Source organism: Perognathus longimembris, chromosome 22 (assembly GCF_023159225.1).
Source record: "Perognathus longimembris pacificus isolate PPM17 chromosome 22, ASM2315922v1, whole genome shotgun sequence".
In the NCBI taxonomy this organism is placed as follows: domain Eukaryota; kingdom Metazoa; phylum Chordata; class Mammalia; order Rodentia; family Heteromyidae; genus Perognathus; species Perognathus longimembris.
Window position 1 is genome coordinate 37,131,201 of NC_063182.1, and position 23,469 is coordinate 37,154,669.

At 39.5% G+C, this 23,469-nt stretch overlaps 1 protein-coding gene across 1 annotated transcript; it reads left to right on the plus strand.

Moving 5' to 3' along the window:
• The first annotated feature begins 1,935 nt into the window (after positions 1-1,935).
• Positions 1,936-18,823, plus strand: LOC125339964 (vomeronasal type-2 receptor 116-like). Its single transcript, XM_048331320.1, has 9 exons — positions 1,936-2,007; positions 7,821-7,916; positions 9,564-9,624; positions 11,329-11,448; positions 12,761-13,053; positions 14,325-15,131; positions 15,835-16,062; positions 16,892-17,015; positions 17,901-18,823. Exons 1-9 carry the CDS (start codon positions 1,936-1,938, stop codon positions 18,821-18,823), a joined length of 2,724 nt encoding a protein of 907 aa, XP_048187277.1.
• The last annotated feature ends 4,646 nt before the right edge of the window (positions 18,824-23,469 follow it).

The following is a 23,469-nucleotide window of genomic DNA, read 5'->3' on the forward strand; positions in this document are numbered from 1 at the left end:
TGAGGAATCAAACCCAAGGCTTCATGCATACTAGGCAAGCACTCTAACTGTGGAGTTTTTTGTATTGCAACTCCCTTTCATTTTATATTAAATTGTGTTAAGTATTTGTGCAAAATGATTGCCATTCCATAAGTCAAATTATCTCTTTTCATCAGGTGCCAGTGGCTCATGCCTGTAACACTAGCTACTCAGGAGGCTAGATCTGAGGATCATGGTTCAAAGCCATCCTAGACAGGAAAGTGCATGAGACTCTTATCTCCAATTAACCACTAGAAAATGGGAAGTTGCTCAAAGTGATAGAGCCTGAGCCTTGAACTGAAGAGCTCAGGGACAATGCCCAGGCCCGGAGTTCATGCCCTATGATTAACAAAAAAATATTTCTTTTCACTTGTCAATATTTATCATAAATATTCTTATAAAAATACACTTATAGATAAATATTGTCATGCACTATTCTAAAGAAGAGACGATAATATAGAGTGAATAAAAGTCTAAGAATTATAGATCAGAAATCATGGATAATTCTATATGTATATTTTTTGTTTTGATTGTGACAGACTGGATTATTTAATAATACATGAATATCTGTCTAGCTATTTATATTGAGGGATAATTATAGAAGCAGATGAAGTGAGTCTGTTTAAAGATAGATCCATATTGCAGTATTGAAAACATACTTTTGATCTATGTAAAATGGTGAATAGCTTTATTTTAAAGTCATGATTATAGGATGTAACCACAGTATTAAGGGTCTTATGCTAGAAAATGACCAATGTTTTCCATAGTTGAAGACAGTGTCATTATTTGTTTTGTTCAGTTCTGTACTCTCAGCAATATCCAAGAGCATCCCTCTTTGTTGTTCACATTCCAACCTCTTTCCCAAGAGGTTGGAAATGCCAAGCATATGCTTGGGCATTGATCTACATACAGACACACATAAAACACAACAGTTGATACTTCTATGAAGCCTGTATAATTAAAGAGTAAAAAAAAAAAACAAAACAAAAATATAATTCATAAAAATAAATGGGTAAGGAATTTAAAGAACAAATTGGTGGACAAAGAGACAATGATGGCCAATTGGAGAAAGGCTCTTTGGACATTTGACACTTAAGCAAAGATCACAAGAAAGAGTTGTGTATAGACATAGGTGTATAGATGTGTGTGTGTGTGTGCGTGTGTGATAATTTATGTTTGAGGAAATAGCACTGACAAATCCAATGTGTGAATCGGGAGTCTTCACAATCAAGGAGAGTGAGAAAATCAGTCAAAACAGATGTTTTCCAATGGAATTGGGAAACTATGGAATGATTCAGTCCTGTGTGAAATGCCCTTGTTCAGGGTTGTTCATATAAAATGTCTCTGTAGTGCCCTGATTCTAAGGTAGAAATGGACCGTAATAAACTGAACTAGTCAGTTACTACAGTAGTATAGATAAGAAACTTCAGCACCTTAAACTTGAGTGAAAAATACATACTGTAGATTGTAGATGGATCTGAGTTTTCTTTGTTGAATGATAGAGTAGTCTTGGTTGCACCTGTGGAGATGTTGGGTGAAAAAAAGATAAACACTGGGATGACTCATTGGTTGTGAGCCTACACCAGGTGCATAATGCGGTGTTAATGTACTGGAGAGTGTTTCAGATATGTTAGATACGTCAGGTTAAGCCTTCAAATCAATGTGGTCAAATATGTAGCTTGTGTTTCTATATATTTGCAGTTCAATAGATACATTGGGTCTGCTTTCACAGATTTCAGTGTCAATATCATATGTAAGTGGCACATCAAAGAAACGAGCAGATGAGATCACTTTAGGAGAAAATACAATTAAAGAAGTTGAGAGGGTCTGAAAACAATCCTGTGGAAATCCAATATCAAGAGATTGGAGCAGATGTGGTCTCAGCAAGGAAAACAGAAAAAATGGTGGCATACAGGAATGGGGGCAAAACAGCCAAGGAAGCGTTTCAGGAAAGAGAGTTTTAAGATAGGCAAATGGCTAAAATGTCAGGTAAGATGTAGACCGTAATAAGGAGAGAATAACTACTAATGGTCTGGAAATGGTCTCTATGTCATTGTCAGAGAAGTTTCATTAAATGCTCTAGAGAGAAAATTGCGTAAAAGGTTAGAGAAATAAAATAATACCTTGTCGAGGGTTTTTAGCGTCCCAGGCTCTCTTGTCCTGCAGGAGAGATGGGAAAACACGCCCCACCCAGATGGACCAGGAAGAGAAAAAGAGGGCTGACAGACCGCCACCCAGGCCCCCTCTCCACAGAGGACACACAGGCAGCCTGGGAACCAGTCAGAGCTAAGACTCGTTTATTTGGGAAAATAAACTGTTCTTTTACGCTGGTCAGAGGGCAGCGGAAGGGGAGGGGTACGTGCACCTATGTAGGGGCTGGGATTTGATGCCTGAGCTGTCCATCAGGAGTGATGTCATGGGACTTCCCCTAAGGGCAGTCATCACGGCCCCCAGGACCACCTCTGGGTTCATCACCCTCAGCCATCTTGGCGCACATGCGGTCTGAAGTGGGAGGCGGGGCTGGTTAGAGCCGCCTTTCCAGTTCCGGACCAGAGAAGGCAGGCGGGGCTAGCAGCCCCAGAGCTGTAGAAGAGATGGGTCCAGCTAGGACCGCCTCCTGAAGCTGCAAGCCGGTGCCCCACAATACCTGAGACATTTTCAGAGAAAAAATTCAGTTACTTTATTTCCTACAAATGATTAGGCAGCAGCTGGATGTGTCCATGTAATATTTATTTTGTTTATACTTAAAATACGTATGCATATATGTATTATAGACATGTGTGCACACATGTACACATTGACAAAGATATATATTTGAGAGAAGGAAGATACTAAAGTGCATATGATTGCTTATTAAAAAGGGGTATAAATATTATTAAGTGATTTATAAAATGAACTTTGGGTACCTAGGTAAATAGGCAGTATAGTCTTTAAGGCTACTTTTATTTTTCTGTCAGTGTTTGGCAACTCATTATAAATAGATGATTCAAGGATCTTGAAGGGCATTTCCATAGTGTTAAAATGTTGTGTTGGTTGTATACATACTCTTCCCATGAATATACTTTGAGTAAAGTGGTTATTTTCTGCCAGAGATGCTAACGGTTCATCTGGGATAGTCTATCAACAAGGACTGGATCCTTGTGCTCTATTTTAATTTTACTAATGAGATAGCATTACTTAAAATGAAGAAATAGTCTCAGAAAAATTAAGTAATTTACCCAACTGACAGAAAATAGCACTCTTCACAAAGTGAGTTAGTACTTAATTTAAATGCTTAATAGGAAAAAGGAAAAAAAGAAAAACTACAGAAGGCACTTTTAACCTCCCCCCCACCTATAAGAAAATGGGGGAGAGAGAGCGAGCTGGTGGGAAGGAGGAGGAAAAAAGGGGTGAAAAGAAAGAGGGAAGGAAAAAGAAAGGAAATAAGAAGGGAAAGGGAAAAATGGAAGGAAAGAAATCAAAGGAATCCAATTCATAGATTTTTGTATTCTAGTAAACCTTTTGGCCATAAACTTCCAAATACCCATCCATCTTTGCCTGTAACTGAGGTCACTTCTCCATTGACACAAGCACACATGTAGCCAATGAAGAGCAGGTTGCTTAGTACAGGTGCGTGTTCAAGGCTTCTCATATGCAAACTGAAGGGAGATGGTCAAGGATTCTCACAGCAAAAGCAGTAGTATTTCACAAGAAAACTCACAGAATATCTTAAAATTAAATCAGTTTCATTTCAGAAATAATTAATAATAGGTTAAATGATACTTGTACTTGATCACAAGACAAATATCTCAGCCTACACGTATACTGAAGATACTACATAAATTGAATGGGACTTGGATGTAGATATTGTTTTCTGAAAATCCTATAATAGAAACAAAATGAAACACAGAAATGATTAGGAAGCAGGTTAATCAAAATGAAAATACAAAATTAGAGTCCAGTCTTGTAATACAGGTATAGAAATAGTGAACAAAGGATAGTTCACAGATAACAATATTGCTGATACCTTGCAATCAATGCAAGAATGCAGAAGTGTCTTTGAGACTCTATTTCCAAAATAATCAGCAAAAACTGAGTTGGAGGTGTGGTGTAAGTGGCAGAGCACCAGTTATGAGCAAGCAAGCAAGCAAGCCCAGCAACCATAAGTCCTCTGTATTGACAGACTATAGATAGATGGGTATAGAGATAGAGCACATGAAATTCTTATACACACTTTGTACATGACAATTCTATGAAGTTAGTAGAATTATATTTTCATGATTTATTATGTGGTTAAAACAAAGATGACTCTAAAATATCAGAAGATTTAGGTTATGCAGAGTCTGTCTCAGGGCTTCATATAAAGTGCTCTTTGCTAGAAGTCTGTGGTGTATGGAAAGACTTCTGCTTATAGAGTTGCAGATGTGGCATCGTCAGAAATTTCTTGTAGAAGACAAAAACTCTCTTCTCATATGAAAACATGAAAAGTAACATTTAGTAAAGTCAACCTTCGGATCCAACAATCACATAGCATAACAAACTTCCATACATCCTGTTTTGAATAAATATGAAATTTAAGTATTTACTTGATTGAATAAGTCTTTTTACTTTAGTGGTACACATCAACTTTCATATGTGGTTTATTCTTCTATTTGTGTTATTAGATAGCTTTATGTTTTGCACTTACCAAATTTCATGGAAAACAGACTTAGAAAAGAACCCCCAAACTTTCAGGCTTTGCTTATGTTAATAGTATGTCATAGGTGAGGCTCTAGTTTCAAATTGCCTCATTACGACTTCACCATAAATCATGTAATCCTTGCAGGCTGTGGATGGGCCATGCTCATGAAGTGAAACCAGATAAGTATCCTAGTTGTACAGCGGGGGGTGGAGGGGAGGAAAGCTGTGTTTAAGAAACTGAAAGTTTTCAGAAGACCACACTTTAAATGGAATTAGAAGCAGAGCTACGATAGAACAAAAGACAGACACCATAACCATTAATGTCAGAGAAATCCAGGATTTATTTGCACTTTTTAATAGGCATGCAGAAGGAGGCAGGTGATATTATAGCCACATGAGCTGAATGGGCTAAAAGAAACAGTTGGATTAGCCATGTGCCAGCATTCTAATCCTATCAGACCTGTCAGCACTGTAATTTCCAACCAAGTTTAAGATGAAGTTGGGGAGACTTAGGGCAAAGTAAAGAATTAGAAATACTCCAGAAAATGAAGGGGTTCTGAAAAATATAGTGTTTTTTTTAACCATATAAATGCATTTATTATTCTGCACAGCAGGTACAGACTGAGCCATATTTCCTAAGGCTGAAATTCATGAAACTGCTTTTGCATACTTCTCTTGTTTCCTGAAAACAAACAACATGCATGTTTGCTTACCTTGAATGAAATAACTTAAAAAATGATCTTGTTTAATCCAGATCTTTTGATGGACATATAGTGCTTTATTAGCAACGTATATTCCATGATTTAGATGACATATATCAAGTCTTATCAACATATGTGCTCTTATATAGTATTTAAGAAATGCCATAGGCTCTTAGGTTTGTATTTCTATCAATATCATAGTATAACTCTTCAAAATTGCCTTTTTGGAATAAAATAGACAAATGCTGGATAAATTATAGCTCTAAGATTTTAGATGTTTTTCTGGGTTTGCAAGAAAGCAATGGACATTTCCACGGGCTTCCAAACCCCTTAAAGAGCAGAGTGATCAATAAATATGGAGACTGACTTTGTTAGACGCATTTGCTTCTTGCAAAAGAAGGGGAACTTTGGAGGAAAACAGCACACAAGAACTTGGTAAAGAAGAGTATTAAAGTCTGAGAATGTCTGGGCTAAGTATGTGGCTTAGAGTGTTATAGTCTAGTGTATATGAGGCCTTGTGTTCAATCTCTGGGCCACACAGACAGAAAGGGAAAAAAAAAAGAGAGAAAAAGATAAAAGAAAAAAAAGTGATTTAAATGTGCTGCAGAAATCCAGGACTTTTGCTAGATGCTAGGACTTTTTGCTAGGTGCTAGAAAACCAGTAAGAGTTTTAGGGTAAGAGCTGTCCTCATGGGAATAAATGTATTACTCACAGAATATACTTTGTAGATTTAATGTAGGGAAAATGATGCTATTAATTTTTCTCTTTCCTCATTGATCTGGGGACTGAATTTACATTTCCTGCACACCAGGGAAATTTCACTTATAAATGTGAACTTACAAAAAAGATCCCAGGTGAAAAACAAATCTTAGTTTCTGATAAGGATGAAGGAATATCCTTTTATTGACTAACATTCTCAATTGAGGACTTCAGGAATCCCAAAAATCAAGTTGGATACATTAGGTTTGGCAGTGAAAACAAGGTAAATTTATGAGGAACAATAATTATTACACTTAAAACTCTAAGGAATTTATCAGAAACAAATTCTAAACTACATCTGAGAAATTAACTATATTTAAAGTTCTACGGAAAGATGAAAGAATAAATTAGAAACAGCTAAATGGAGAATTAGCCAATCTGAAAACAGTTTTGAGAGAATTATACAGATTTTGTTGTAAAAAGATGTAAATAAAAACAAAATAAAATTACCAAATGTACACCTAATTTAGATTTGATTAATCTAACAAATCAAATATTTTGGTGTTAGGACTCATGTCTATGTTAGAAATTACTGAAGAGAACACATAATGTGTTTTGTGTTTCTTTTTGTTTATGTTAAGTTCTGGGGCTTGAACTCAGGTATAGATTCTATCCCTTAGTCTTTTTGCACAAATTTAGAGATCTACCCCTTAAGCTACAGCTTAACTTCTGGGTCTTTTTTTTTTTGACAGTTAATTGTAGATAAGAGTCTAACAGACTCACCTGAATAGGCTGACTTTGGAGTAAAATACTCAGATCTCAGCTTCCTGAATAGTTAGGATTACAGGAATGAGTTACCAGTGCCTGCCAATGACAATAATGTTTTATTTATATGAGTATATCTACTGTTAACAATTTCTAAAAGAAAAGCCAAATTTTGAATTGTTACAACTAGAAATGAAATGCTAGGAAAAAGAATCATGTACTTAGGACTGAGACACAATAAAATTAATTTCACTGGTTCCACATAGTAATGAAGAATAAGACCTTTTATCACCTTATCTCAAGGATGAGGTAAAGAACTGTTAAGATTTTAATGGATTTATGTAGGGGATGAGGGTAAACAACTGTTAACTTTTTAAAGGTATTATCTCAGGGATGAGGTAAACAACTGTTAAATTTTTACAGAATGTACCTGGGGGTTATGGTAAACAACTCTTAAGTTGTTAAAGGGAATATCTGGGTGATGATTGTAAGCAGTTGTAGGTTGTTAAAGGGATTTTCTCAAGGATGAGGAAAACAACTTTTAAGATTTTAATGGATTTACCTAGGGGATGATGGCATGCAAATGTTAAGTTTTTAAAGGGATTATCTTGGGAATGAGGTAAACAACTGTTAAGTTTTTAAAGGATTTTCCTAGGGGATGGTGGTAAACAACTGTTAAGTTGTTAAAGGTATTATCTTGGGGAACTTGGTAAACAACTGTCAAGGTTTTAAAGGGATTATCTAGGGGATGATGTTAAAGAACTGTTAAGTTTTAAAGGGATTTACCTGGGGGTGATGGTATACACCCTTAAATGGTTAAAGGTATTATCTTGGGGACCTTGGTAAACAACCGTTAAGTTGTTAAAGGGAATATCTGGGTGATAATTGTATACAGCTGTAGGTTGTAAAAGGGATTAACTCGGGGTTGAGGTAAACAATTGTTAAGATTTTAATGGAGATATAAACTGGTGTTCCAGGAAAATGGCAGAGGAGCAGCAGAGCCCTATCTAAACTCCCTCAGCGAACCCAGTTTTACTACTCCAGAGAAACTTACTCCTAGAGAGACAGCCCAAGTAAGTTATAACAGTATAGATATTCTGGTCAGAAAGGAAAAATCGAGGCAGCTGGCTTGAGAAAACAGATATGAGCTCTGGGCAGCTCCCACTTCCATACCCACCCCCGTGGAGCACCTCCCACTCCATGCAACTGCAGCACACAGCGGCAACCAGGAAGAAATTCTCCAGATGGGGGCAGACAGATGCAGATCGCAGGCTGAGCACAGACGGGCCAAAATTCCAGAGAAAGCATGAGTACCCCACGAAAGACATTCTCACTTGTGCCCACAGAGCAGCATCTGGAAGGTAGCCATTCCCTCAACACCAGAGAGAAGCACCATCTTTGACGCTGGCATAGACTGGGCCAGAGCAGACTGGAAATAAAGCAGGCCAGGAGAAAGCAAGGATAATGGGGCCCTCTTTGAAAAGGGCAAGAGAAACTGAATGGTTGGAGCCAGCTCCGCACAGGAGAAGGTCTCTCCACACAGGTGGAAGGAAGTTTCCCGGGGCCAGTGGCTCTCAGCTCTAGGTAAACAAAGCCAGAGGCTCCCCACCCTGCTGACTCCAGCAGTATAGCCAGCAGCCGGGAGTTAAAAGCCACAGCCCCACAGCAGACAGGAGGAGTTCAGCATCTACCAACTACAGAAGGCACCCAACTCCTACCTGTAAGCTGTGAGAACCACATAGTGCTATGGTTTAACTAACCGGAGAGGAGGGTCAGAGCAGACCCACCCTCTGCAAACTGAAAGCAAATCAAACCAGCCAAGCCACAGGAAAACATATCTTAGACCATAACAAGGAAACCAGAGGCTGGAAAGAGCCCACCCAAACAAGGAAGACTCCTTTTCTCTTTGTTTGTTTGTTCTTGGTGCTTTTTATTCTCTTTAAATTTTTTTTCTTTGTTTCTCTTATCACATGGTTTCTTGAAAATTATTTTCACTTGATTAATATCTTTGCTCTTTTTTGTTGACCCTTTGTCATATTATTATTTTAATTTTGTTCTTCCTATTCAACTCTTTTCCTCCTTTACATTTCACTGAAACTAAGTAAAAATCCTCATCTCCCATTCCTTTTACTCCATTCTCTTCACTAATCCTAGCTTACCCTCCTAAATTAACTTCCAGGATCTCCAGAATCCATTGAATCCTGGTTATTGGCAGGCTAGATAGAGGTTAACCTTGTTCAATCTGAGTGAGTCAAAGCGGTTCATAGAGTAATGCCATCAGTCCAGAAAGAACCAAATGTAATCACAAATTTGCTCATGGCTATATAATTATACATGTATTATTGTATATAGTTAGCTGCTGAATACAGGAACAGGGTTGGATTTCATATTACAATTGTATTCTGTGGGGACACCAAATCTGTTTTATATACAAAAAAAGAGAGAAGTTATCTGTATATGATTGTGAACCTTAAGATTTACACAACAGGGCTTGGTAAGGTTTGCTATGGGTCTTAAACGGTGCTCACAGGTGCTAGTACATTGGCATTCCCAATCCAATTTTGCAGAAGAAGCACAAGAAAGATGGCAAGTCAGGGAATCTCATCTCCCACTCAAGATAATCGGGAAACAGAGTAGTCAAATACCTAGAGGAGAACCCTCAGAATGCTCTACAAACTCTGCTGATAAAAATGATAAATGAAAAGTTTGAGACTCTTCAGACAAGTATTCTAGAGCACGAGGAGAGCCCAAAAGTAATACGTGAACACCAGGAAGTCAACCGTAAATTACTAGAGGAATTCATGGTTTCCACAAATAGAAAGATAAACAAACTCCAACAGAAGGAAAAAGACTCCTATGAAAAGATACCTATACAGCTAAAAGATTGAGAGTCAGCACTCAGAACCAAATTAATGAAGTAAAGAAATCCAGACAGGACCTAAGAAAAAATTATACCAAAGACATGGAAGCCATTAAGAAAGACCAGGCAGAATGTTAAGGGGCTGCTAAAGACATTGCTCAGCCCAGGGATATTTTTGCTGATGGTTTTCCTATGCCTTCCATGCATTGTACGTTTATTGCAAAACTCTTTTATGAGTTTAGCCAGCCAGTTGCATAAGAACAAGCTCCAAGTAAATGAATTTCCCCTGAGAGGAACTGCAGCCAGAGACGGGTAAGAGGGGGTCCCCAGTTTGACCTGCCTAAGACAGGGCCTTCAGCTTTGCTCTGAAGACAGGAGGTCTGCAGCTCGAGATTGTAACTCAAGACTGCAGCCATGTTTTATTCTTTACTTCCAGCTTATATGCAGTTTAGGAATCAGGGAATAGCATATGATTGGTCAAGAATTAAGAAAACAGGAAGGCCCTGAAATTGGTAGATTACAACAGGCAGTAAAACAAGATATGGTTGAATGTTTTACATAAAACAGACTCTTCTTGACATAATAAAACATCTCGGGATTAGTACTGTCCTTCAAGTAAACTATGTCCTTGCATGTCCTTGAGATAACAACTTAGCCAGAGGTTAGGATGAACTTTGTTTTTGTCTCCCTAAGCCATGACCTCGCACACCCTTGACAGTATAGCCAGAAGGCAGGCTGTTGGCTCCCAACATCTCCCCCATCGTTGTTTAAAGAAGAGAACCCGCCTGTCATAGGTAGGATGGGTCCCCTAGCCTGCCTTACCCGTCACTGGGAACATCTACATCAGTTCATGTTCATGGATACCCAAGAGCAATATTGTGAAAATGGCTAATTAGATGAAAATGACCCTACTGCCGAAATGATATACAATGGCCCATTTCTCTGGGGCGTTTGAGGTGTCTACATGGAAGTGTGTTATATTTCAACAAGAGAAAACAGAGAGTTGTTTTTCCTATTGACTAGGGCTTATGATAGAGATGAATGGCATCTTTACCACGTGTTCTCGGAGAGGTGCATCATGAAAATAACTTGATCTTTATTAAAATATTTAGACAAAAATTCCCCCTGTTTGAAGGTGAAAGTTCAGAATGGAAGTGTGACACTTTGTGTTGGCATTGATTGATGACAGGATTCATCAGCATCTTAACTTCCTTAGGCAACAGGAAGTGAGTACATTTGTAGAGGCCTCTGCATATGGAATACCTGCTGGCACCTGCTTGCATCAACCAGCAGTGCTCTGTGGCTGTAATGCATAGTGGGTGTGTCCACTGACCACATGGGTATGATCCCCTCATATGTTGGGTGGACATCTCCATGGTGTAGAAGTGTTTCTTCCCATTTCACTGTGCACATGAAAAATAGCATCCTCTGAGGCAATCTAGTTGCATCCTCCCAAATGCCTATCATGCAAATAGTATCATGACACAGATGCCGACCCAAATTTAACAAAGAAAACTTTCATCCCTGGGGCTTCTCTATCTGTGATCTTAGAAAAAACATACCACCTGTGGTGAAGAAGAAAAATAGGCAAACATGTTTTCAAACTCGTGTTTTTCTCCTGGAAGCAAGGCCTCAGATGCAGAGCCTCCGGGAAGAGTTTGACACATTCTTCCTTGGGGATTCACAAGAGGTTTTGATGAAAGAACATGGGCTGCAGTGTAAATCTTCTGCCAATAAAAAGACATGTATGCCTACATACAGACATATGTGAATATACATACCTGGGACTGAACGCTTTACTTCCAGGCAGAATTTCAGCCTGGCAGATGCTTCTGTGATGTGCCCTTTGATGCTCATACTCATTCTTCTCCAGCTTCCCCTTCTTCTCAAGTCCTTGGCTGGCACTAGCTGCTTTTCTACAATGAAGCAGCGAGCACACATGGATGGAGATGTGCTGATTGCTGGATTTTTCCCTCTCTACACTTTAGGAACAGATGTCAGTAACAGTGATGCTTCCAGGAAAGAAGACAATAAGCCGTAAGTAACTCATCATTCTATTTCCATTTACTGTTTTGTTTTCAGGATTGGCAATGGCTGAGGGAACTTGGGCGTGCACATCAATATTTGCTGTCTTCTCTACCCTGACCTCCTATTCCTAGTGTACCAGAAACAGCTCAGTTTCATATTTTATTTTGCAAGTACTCCTGAGTGACTTTCTGCCTGTCAGTTGAAGACTCTTGTTTCATTCAGTGTAGCTTCTCCTTTCCAGGGCTGTAAGTTCTTCACTTCATGCCATCATCTCTGTATCTTCTGAATCTCAGCTGTCATGCTTGATTATGAAGTGATGTTATTACAGACAACCTGAGTCAGTGGCAGGAATTCTGTACTAAAAGGTTACAGACACATTTCCTTCCACACTGGCCTGTGGTATGAAAATTTTTCTTTTATGACACATATTTTGAGGAAATTGATTCAAATTCTTATTTTAATCTGGTGGCTCATGATTGTATTCCTCTCTACGCAAAAGGCTGATATCTGAGGATTGAGTGTCGAAGCCAATCTGGACATGAATGTCCTTGAGAATTTTATCTCCAATTACCCAGCCAAATGCTGGAAGTGGAGCACTGGCTCAAGCAACAGAGTGCTGGCCTGGAGCAAAATACTTCAAGGAAAGTGGCCATGCTTTGCTTTCAAGCCCCAGAATGTACACATGCTCACGCACACACGCACGCACGTGCACACACACACATATCTACATACACACAGGGACACATTCTCCCTCTGTCTCTCTCTCTCTCTCTCTTTCTCTCTCTATCTCTTTCTCTGTGTCTCAGTGTCTTTTATTGTAGACAAGAACTTACTATATCAAACTAAGCACTGTGTCATTATTTCATGTCAGATATGGTCCACAAACCAAATATTATCTCATGTACAATGCAATGTTTTAATCTGCTCCCTGGCCAAAAAAAAAAAAAAAAAATCAGCAAGTATTGCATCCATTGAAGCCGTATGTTGTGAAATAGTCCTCCTAAATTCCTAAATTTCTATGCTCATTATATAGGTTTATCTTCAAAAACTACCAGTTTGTATTATCCTTGGCTTTTGCCATTGAAGAAATCAACAAAAATTCTCATCTTTTACACAATTTGACTCTGGGATTTCATATCTATGATATCCAACATGGGAATTGGCTAGCATTTAAAAATCCCTTCATTTGCCTCTTTGCCAAGTACGAGAGTCCAAACTACTCCTGTATGAGAGAGAGCAAATCCATAGCAGTGCTGACAGGACTGTCAGGATTAACATCTGCCCAGTCTGGAACATTGCTAGGCCTCTACAGGTACCCACAGGTGAGGATGAGAAAGTGGAGCGATATTAAATGAATGTCTAATTTGATTCCGTTTCAGGTGATAGAAAAGAATGATAGGAAGATACTGGGTTCATGAGCCTATTGAATTTTGTGATATATAAAAAATAGAGTTCAAAATAATTTTATATTTACAGCTCCATCTGTAGAAAAGATGACAGAGAAATTAGAGCAGGCAAAGGTTTTTAACAATGATTTTAGCAAATGATTTTGACGTGTGGAGATACGTTGATGAGTGTGCTGGTAGCTCATGAGTGTAATCCCCATTAATCAAGAATCTTTTATGTCTAGTTACCCAACCAAAAGCAGAAAGTGGGGGCTGGGGCTATGGCCTAGTGACAAGAGTGCTTGGCTCCTATACATGAGGCCCTGTGTTCAATTCCCCAGCACCACATATACAGAAAATGGCCAGAAGTGGCGCTGTGGCTCAAGTGGCAGAGTTCTAGCCTTGAGCAAAAAGAAGCCAGGGACAGTGCTCAGGCCCTGAGTCCAAACCGCAGGACTGGCCAAAAAAAAAAAAAAAATCAGAAAGTGACATGTGTGGTTCAGTTGGAAGAGTGCTAGCCTTGAGTGAAAAATTCAAGTTAGTGCATGAGGCACTGAGTTCATTGCACTCTACTTGCTAGCTTGGACACACACAAACACACACTCATGCAGGATATTATGTTGAATGAAGCCAAGTTTAGAAAGAAAGAGACCAAACGTTCTCTCATATATGAAAGTTAGATTTAAAACATGACCATGAAAAATGAAATCCATATGGAATACATACAAAGCCATATGTGTATATGCATGATCCATCTGGCTAGTTTATGCTATATAAGGGGATAGAGTTCCATGATGTATTGTCTGACCAAATCCCTGACAGTACAAAAATAAATGAACAGTGGAAAGCTGAAGCCTATCCTGTTTGAGGGTGATAGATATTAACTGTGAGTGAAAAAGAGCAGAGAAATGGGGAGTGGAAGTAGATGGGAAAATACAACCCAATATTTAATGTACCCATGTAAAATTTGACTTAGGAAAGGTGGAATGGGTGTGGTTGGTATAGATAGCAATTATAGATAGAAATAATGACAGAGATCAAAGGAATTGTATCAGTACATTGTACAACTATTAAAAACAATTTTAAAAAATTAAATGAAAAAAATGGCTTTCCACCTAATTTTACTGGTTACTTAATATACTTCACCATAGAGATTGTGATAGATGGTAATATTCTCATTCATGGGCCATTCAATTTTGAATTTTTAGCTTACCTTTGGGCCTTTTAATCATGTCCTGAGTGACCATAACAAGTTTCCTGCTCTGTATCAGATGGCCCAGAAGGACACATCGATAGCCACTGCCATGGTCTCCTTACTGCTTCACTTCAACTGGAACTGGGTGGATCTGTTTACCTTAGTAGATGAGAATGGTTTGTGGATTCTTCCTGCATTGAAAAAAGAGATGGCCAAGAACAGAGTTTGTATAGCCTTTGAGGTAGCGATTCCAACCCATGCTGCACCATACGCATTCAAAGTCATGTCCCTTCATAACCAGATTAATAAATCTTCAGCAAATGTCCTCATCATATATGGTGATAATGAATCCCTACTAGATTTAATGAGGTGTGTTGAGCAACTGTTAATAAAAGGTAAAGTTTGTATCCTGAACTCACAGTGGGATTTAACCATCAGGAAGAGATATTTCATGCTAGGTTCATTGCATGTACCTCTCATTTTCTCACACCATCACCCAGATGTTTCTGGATTCACAGATTTTGTCAAGGCAGTGAACCCTTCCACATACCCACAAGACTATTTCCTTGCTCGGCTGTGGTTTCTGTCTTTCAATTGCTCAGATTCTGATTCTGACTGTGTAACGTGGGAGAACTGTCCTCATGATGCCTCCTTGGATTGGTTGCCTGGGCACATTTTTGACATGACTATGTCTGAAGACAGTTACAATATATACAATGCTGTGTATGCTGTGGCCCAGGCTCTCCATGAGATGCTTCTCAATCAAACAGAAGTACAAACAATGGGAAATAGGAAAGGGACAGTGCCTTCCCCTGCACAGGTAAGGCCTTCTGTTTCTGATGGCACGCACCATCAGCACAGTCAATTCCTGGAGGAACTTCTTACCACATGAAATTTAATATTTTACTTATGTTCCCCAAATTAAAGTAATTATATTTCTGTAAATATCTTTGAGGTTCTCTAGACATGTGTTCCTGTGTTCTTAGGAGTACAGGCCAGTAACAAAGAAGATATTAATTCCATATTTTTGTACATTCTTCTAGTTACTAATAACCTGCACATACACATACGTAATGTTTTGGTAAGTTATAAGCACCTTTTCTCTATGACTTTCTAAGCATGACCTGCTGAGCAAAATAATCTATATTTTTAATAAGTTACCTAGTTTCATCCTCCTTTCGGTAATAAAACTTGCACAAGCTGAAACTATAACTATAGACACTAATAGAATTCGTTGTTGTGGAAAACTCTAACTAGCCATCTCTAAATTGCTGCATTTATGATTATTTAAATGAAATAGGTTTTTCTTGAAAAGAAGCCTTCCAGGACTTTGCTGAGTGACCGGTACTCAGGAAAACTATTTTTATTCCTCCAAATATTTTCTTCTGGAGTGCTTTATCAGGTGTCTGTGCCTTTCTTGAATTATGAATTAGAGATTAAAGACACTAAGGAGCTTTTCTGAATTTGGCTTTCTGTCTAACCACTGGGGTATACGTCAACATAAGATGATGTATCTCTTGTAGCTGCACCCTTTTCTGAAGAATACCCAGTTTCAGAATCCTGCTGGAGATCGGGTAATCTTAGAGGACAAAAGAAAATTGGAGGCAGAGTATGACATTGTGAATATTTGGAATTTTCCAGAAGGTCTTGATCTTGAGGTGAACATAGGAAAATTTTCTCCATTTCCTCTACATGACCATCAACTGTCTTTATCTGAAGATATGGTAGAGTGGGCCATAGGAACTACAGAGGTGGGTTGGATTTAATTCAAATGATTTTAAGAACCGATAAGTAAGTGAAATTCATACTTAAAATGTAACATCTAATTGAATGCCAGCAACTATCTCCTTTAATACTAGCTACTCAGTTCTGAATATCCTGGTTTGAGGTCAGGCCAAGCAGGAACACCTGTGAGACTCTTATCTTGTTTTAACCACCACAAAAGAAGTTGTAGGTTCTGGCTCATGCTTCTAATCCTATCTACTTAGGAGGCTGACATCCTCAGATCTCACATAGTTCCTTTTAGAGCCCCACCAGGCAAAAAATCTGTGAGACTCTATGTCATTAAACCACCAAAAACCTAAGCTAGAGCTGTGGACCAAGTGGCAGATCACTAATCTTAAACAAAAACAGCTCAAGGACATTGCTTAGACACTGAGTTCAAGATCCAGGATCATCACCCTCCAAGAAAATTTCAGTTTATTTCTAAACGTGAATTTTGAATATTGTCGTAAAATACAAATTGCATACTTCTTAGCAGGGTTCTAACACCGATGAAGTACCCAATTAATTGCTTTGTGTGTTTGAAAGGTTTACTTGGTTCCCTTCTCTGGTGGTTTCATTTAATGGTTAGCTAAGCTGCTACTTAGGTATCTTTCATGAGAGGAATCAGTGAATGAGGTAGCACATAAACCTTTTGTCATCACATGATGTGGAATCCATAGCAGCATTCAACCCACTGACTGGATTTATGTACATTTATAATACTATGCTAAAGAACTGAAGTCGTTCAAATAAGGGAACTTTTGGAATGTTAGGAAAAGCCTAAACAGTTTCTGACACATATCTGATGTTCCTCAGCCTGTTCATTCTGTGTGCAGTGAGAGCTGTGGTCCTGGATTCAGGAAATACCCTCAGGAGGGAAAGGCTGCCTGCTGCTTTGATTGCATTCCTTGCACAGAGAATGAGATGACCAATGGGACAGGTAAGTTCACGGCAGAGGGAGAAATACTTGTTTTCTCCTAGTGCCCCACAAACCATGCAAATCACTACAAAAGTTGTGTATTAGGATTGCAGTCAAAGTCCTCCTTCACTCACTTAGTAGTAATTTAGTTGCAAAAATGGATGATACTGCTTTCTGTCTGAACTGTGTATAGGATTAACTTTTTCTAGTATATTGCATGCATGTCTATTTAACTACTCAGTAATGTTAGTGTATTTTCTATCATATGAAGTGCAAAATCTTTTTAAGAATGTGGTCTACAACTTTGACAAACTTGCTTTTACATTATAAAGAAAACACAGATCTTCATTTCCTAGTGCCCAGAACTGTTCTTAAAACAGAGCAAGTGTTCTGGTTAGGTACAAATGTTGTGCATGGCATGACTGTATAACTTCAATGAATGATTACATTCTCTGTTCCCTAGTGCTTTACAGGTGAGTAGGAGAAGCAAATATCACAATGACAAGAAAGGACCACAGTGCTACTCTCTGTATTGCACAGAGACACACAGAAAAATGTCAGGTCTTCTAGTCATTTTATATATGGACATTGTTGTACACAGAAAGGCTGAGAATTATTATGGAAGCATGAAGAGATGTATGAAATTATTATTAGGACATTAGGAATGGCAAGAAAGAATATGAATGGTATTGGTTGCAAGTAAATAGTTTCAAGTAGACTTGTAGAAACAAGTGTAGAAACATGATGAAGTTATAAAAATAATACTAAACATGTCTGTTAATACTTGGTCATATGAAGTTTGTGCTAGTCATGTTTGATATGTCAGAATTTTTTTCTAAGTAGGGATTTCCTAGTGTCCTTTTAAGTAGTGAAAAGGGAATAATGGTAACTTGTCTTCCTCACCAGATATGGAGGACTGTGTGAAATGCCCAGATCACCAGTATGCCAACACAGAGGGAAACCAGTGCCTCCTAAGAGCTGAAAGCTTCCTGGCTTATGGAGAGCCCTTGGGGATGGCCTTGGCCTGCATTGCTCTTTGCTTATCTACACTCACAGCACTTGTTCTTGGGGTCTTTGTAAAACATCACAACACCCCGATTGTCAAGGCAAATAACCAGGCTCTCAGCTACATCCTGCTCATCTCCCTCATCTTCTGCTTCCTCTGTTCCTTGCTCTTTATTGGCCGTCCCAACACAGTCACCTGCATTCTACAGCAAACCACATTTGGAGTTGCATTCACTGTAGCTGTTTCCACTGTCTTGGCCAAAACGGTAACGGTGGTTCTGGCCTTCAAGGTCACTTCTCCAGGGAGAAGGATGAGGTGGCTGCTGGTATCAGGGGCTCCTAACTTCATCATTCCCATCTGCACCCTGATCCAGGTTACTCTCTGTGGACTCTGGCTGGGAACCTCTCCTCCCTTCATTGACACAGACACATACGCTGAACATGGACACATCATCATCCTGTGTAACAAGGGCTCCCTCACTGCCTTCTACTGTGTCTTGGGATACCTGGGCTCCCTGGCCCTGGCCAGCTTCACTGTGGCTTTCCTGGCCAGGGACCTGCCTAACACCTTCAATGAAGCCAAGTTCCTGACCTTCAGCATGCTGGTGTTCTGCAGTGTGTGGCTCACCTTCCTGCCTGTCTACCACAGTGCCCAGGGCAAGGTCATGGTGGCCGTGGAGGTCTTCTCCATCTTGGCTTCCAGTGCAGGGCTCCTGGGCTGCATCTTTTCCCCCAAGTGCTACATCATCTTGATAAGGCCAGATAGAAATTGTTTGCATGGCTTCAGGGATAAAAATCATAGAAGGAGAAATAAACATTGTTAAGACTAAACTCCTATATTTGAATACTATATACAATTTCTGAACTAAATCTATAGTAATTTTCCAGTCTTATGTTTGTATATAATATGGAAAATTTTCTTCAATGAATAAGGGCCTATTGCTTACAATTTTTCTTGTGTGTTTTCCATTCCTTTTATTTACTATGTACTTAATATTTATCCCCTGTTCTTAGTGTCTTTTGAGCTACGTCCTAGGTGAAGGGCCAGGTGTACACATAATGACACATAACACTGGTAAGTTCTCTCTTCTTGTGCCTCATCCATCCCAGGAGTGTTTCCAGGCACCCAGAAGGGCAGCAGCAGGATATTACCAAGATAGCCTCAAGAAATCAGAGTGGGATGAGGATGCTTTTCATTTCACATGATAAAGGCCTGGTCGTTTATTCTTGAGGGTAGTTTTACCATGAATAAAGTGAGGGTGAAAAGGGAGAAAGAAGAGTACCAAGAGAAAAAGAGATGGGGGTGAGGAATGAAAAAGGGGAGATAGAAAAGGAGAGAGAGAGGATAGACAGACAGACAGAGATGTCAGAGACAAAGAGAAGGAGAAAAATGGACTCGATGTATCATTACTGTGGCTACACACAGAAGGCAGACTGTTGACAGTAAGTGGTTAGGAATTTTGTTTTTACTAGCCAGATGTTATTTCTTTGTTTTTTTTTGCATTGTTTTATTGTTATTGTAAAGGTGGTGTACAAAGTGGTTAGAGTTACAAAAATCTTAGAAAGAGTACATTCCTTTTGAGACACTGTCACCCCATGCATCTCTCTGTCCCATTTTTTTCCCTCCCATCTCCACCCACAATTTTTATCCTTAATTTTCAACACAGTGTCCAGTGAGTACCACTTCTTCATTTGTTTATACTTGGTCCCTCCATTTCTGTGCCCCAATTACACTCTTAAATACAATAAATGAAAGAACAAGACCAAAGGGAAAGAAAACAAAAACAGCCACCAAGAAAAGCAAACCGTTGATGCATTTACTTGAATTCATTTCAGTAAATAGCATTTTATATGATAGGATGCACATAGCTATTGTTCCTTTGTCTTCCTGTCCTAGGAGTATCTTCCATTGGTCTCACTGTGTGTGAATGTCTACGTACAAAGCACACAGGGATTTTCCTTTAATTTTTGTTTTCAGCACTAATTTTGCAATCTCATCTAAGGGCTTGTTTACTGTCCCTGAGCTTTTTTTATTTGCTCATGGCTAGTACTCTACTACTTGAGCCACACATCCACTTCAGACTTCTTGGTGATTAATTAGAGATAAGAGTTTCACAGACTCCTCTGCCCATTCTGGCTTTGAACTGAACATCTCAGATCTCAGTCTCCTGAGGAAATAGGATTATAGCCATGAACCACTCAGTTCCTGGCTCTTTCTTCCTATTTATTTATTTATTTATTTATTTATTTATTTATTTTCATATCAGGCACAACATTTTTATTTTTTTTATGTTTTGTTTTTAAATCCGTAAACGAAACTGGGCCCTAGAAGCTGCAATGATCTAAGCACCACAAGTTTGAGTGTTTGTCATTTTTGTGTATATATGTTTATATTATCACACTGCTGGCACACTTTTATTTGCATGAAATTCTGCACCATATATACTAAATGTAGTAAAGTTATTTATCCCCAATCTCGGGGTGGGAGGGACCTATTCTGGAAGATAATTTTCACCGAAACCTAATCAACCTTTGTTAAATGTATTGTGACATGACTATAAAGGATATGAAAAATAACATTTTAACATTTAGCCATCAACTTAAGAAAATGGGCTGCTTTAGCAATTTTTTGCAATTTTAAAAGGTCTTATATTCTACCCTCATTAGGATCCTCAGAGTTAAAGCATTTCTTCCTTTTTTAATCCATGCCCCAGAAGCTCTTGTGCTTCCTCTAAGTGCTGCTAAATATGATAGATCAGCCACACCTTTTAATTTAGTTCCAGTGGAATATCACACTGCTTTATGGCAAGGTGACAGAGGGCTGCCCAAAGGCTGCATTTTCAATAGCAAGAGCTATTATTTTCAACAGCTTTTATTTTCTTAAAATTTAAGTCTCCTTAAAATTTAAGCCACCAGTATTGTATGAGTTTGAGCTTAGCTTTTCCATCTGTGTGGAAATACCGTATTTTTTAAATCAATGATTAGAATATTCTGGTTTTATTTTTATTTGCTAAGTATTAACAAATCAGAGAGGGAGGAGTTTTATCTAGATTTTGCTCAACTTTTGGGTGAAATTTTGCTTTCATAATTTCAACTTGAATCGCTTTTATGTTGATGAAGTGGAATAACTTAAGGAAATGCAGAGATTTGGATGAAATTGTTTTGTGGATATTGCTCTATTGGAGACGACACAGTATCCCAAATCTCACATACTCATATTAATATATCCCTTTGTAAAATGAGGAATGTTATTTGTTAAATGTAAAAGTACAAAATCTAATTACAAGCTGTTTTTAATAGTCTTAATGTCTGATGACTATTTGGCTACTATATGACTTCTATTTTGTTTTCTGTTTTTTGGTCTCTTAATTCACACCATCTGATGTTCACTTGCTTCTTTAAAAAGGACCTCTTTTGATTTGCTATATATTGTTCCACATCACATGGTAACTGTTAGGTCCTCTCCCTGAGGGCCCCATGTAGGTGTCCCCACCTCATTAAGTCTCCACCCAGTTACCTGGGTATACTGCACAACTGGAGGCAGTTACTTCCCCTTTCCCTGAGGTCACATCCTAATCCACCTGGCCACACCCCTTGCCCCTGCCCTAGATATAAGGCAGGGCTGGGTGGGGGTCTCTCTCTCTCTCCCTTCTCTCTAGCCATGGATCATCTTGGCCACAGGCCAGTAGTTCGGTAATAAATTTTCTCTCCTGCCTGAATACCACATGGTGTTCTCCTTTACTGGCTACCTACTTTAGAAACCTAACCTATATGGTGCCGTGTGGAGGTCGATGGCAGGAGGACACAACACACTAATAGAGAACATGTGGCATGGCATAATAGCCCCTGAGCTGATGCCTGTTAAACCCAATATCCACCACGTGGTCAATGCTAGAGGAAAGAACTTTTAGATATCTTTGCTGACAAAGCACATTGGTGGTCAAGCCTCACTTTCGAAGGTCTGTGAAAAGAGGCAGCTTTGTGAGCAAGGCACACAACGATGGTACGACTTGGGAATTTTACGTAGTAAGCAAGTAAGGAGGAAGTTGAGAGAGAGAGGGAGAAAAAGGAAGAGAAAGAGAGGAAAAGAGAGAAAGAGAGCCTGAATATAAGTGACTTCTGACCATTTACCATTACAGTGGCAAAAACTGTATCTGTGCGAGTATTTTGAGCAGGCCTCATTGCACTGCCAAGAGGCGTGCTAGCAGTTTCCTGGCTTACATGTGACTGTGATGCAAAACCCAAAAACCATGAGAGAGAGGCGCCTGGTGAGTGGATGAGCTTACAGGGCGGAAGCGGCAGGCAGAAGTGGCAGAAGCAGTGGATGGAGGGGCAGAGAAATGGAGAAGCAGCAGTTTCTCTCACCAGGGTAGACAAGTGGTGTGGAGGTGGAGGTGGGTGTGGTGGCCAGCAATGGTATTAGTGAAAAGTGCCGCGTGGCATCTCGCAGCAGCTCTGTTCACAAAAAAAGGGCATTCAGGAGTGGGGATACTCCCAGAAAAAGAAGAAAAATAGATGGGAATTCTGCCTGTCCTGACTCTTAGGCCCCTTCCGAATCACGGCACCATATATGGTAGGTTTTTAAAGTAGGTAGCCGGTAAAGCAGAAAGCCACGCAGTATTCAGGCAGGAGAGAAAGTTTATTACCGAATTGCTGGCCTGTAGCCAAGATGATCCATGGGCGGAGAGAAGGGAGAGAGAGAGGAGAGAGTGAGACTCCCACCCAGCCCTGCCTTATATCTAGGGCAAGGGCAAGGGGTGTGGCCAGGTGGATTAGGATGTGACCTCAGGGAAAGGGGAGGTAACTGCCTCCAGGTCTGCAGGTTACCCAGTTAACTGGGTGGAGATTTAATGGGTGGGGGCATCTGCAAGTAGCCCTCAGGGAGAAGACCTAATATTCCAGCCTTTTAATAATTATGAAAAAGGGTGAAGACTCTCTCTGGCTGCTTCCTGTTGGCAAGGGGCGTTGGCATTAGGGGTAAAAGGCAGAAATGTGGCCCCTCCTGGAGAAGGTGAGCAGTAGGGTCCCTTGGTGGTAGATGCCAGTCCTTGAATAAAGCCTGGAAGAAGTCTCATGAGGCAGGGGCTGGACAAAAAAAATATTAAGGCAAAAGGAGGGGTTTAGGGCACAAAATTAAAAATTGGATGATTTGGCTAGTTCTTATATTCAGGTATGGACAATAGATGGACAAGCTACTATCTCTTCATCCCTCAGCTCTGATTAATTTTGAAAGGGCGAGACAAAGTGACGCCATTTAGGATGTGATCATTTTCCTCTTACTCCACTCCATTATCCTTATTCCCAGAACTGGCTGAGTCCCAGGGGTTTAGGTGCTTGTTGGTGGGATGTCTTGCCCCCATTGGCATTCACAGGGTTTGAACTCAGGGCCTGGGCACTGTCCCTGAGTACTTCTGCTCGAGGCTAGTACTCTTCTATTTGAGCCACTGGTCTACTTCCAGCATTTGGCTGG

What these genes read in the sequence shown, in the direction of transcription:
- LOC125339964 (XM_048331320.1), top strand. Translation starts at nt 1,936, where the DNA reads ATGGGGGCAAAACAGCCAAGGAAGCGTTTCAGGAAAGAGAGTTTTAAG. An exon ending in CAGTGCCTTCCCCTGCACAG is followed by an intron (nt 15,132 to 15,834) that starts GTAAGGCCTTCT and finishes TATCTCTTGTAG; the next exon opens with CTGCACCCTTTTCTGAAGAA. An exon ending in TGAGATGACCAATGGGACAG is followed by an intron (nt 17,016 to 17,900) that starts GTAAGTTCACGG and finishes CTTCCTCACCAG; the next exon opens with ATATGGAGGACTGTGTGAAA.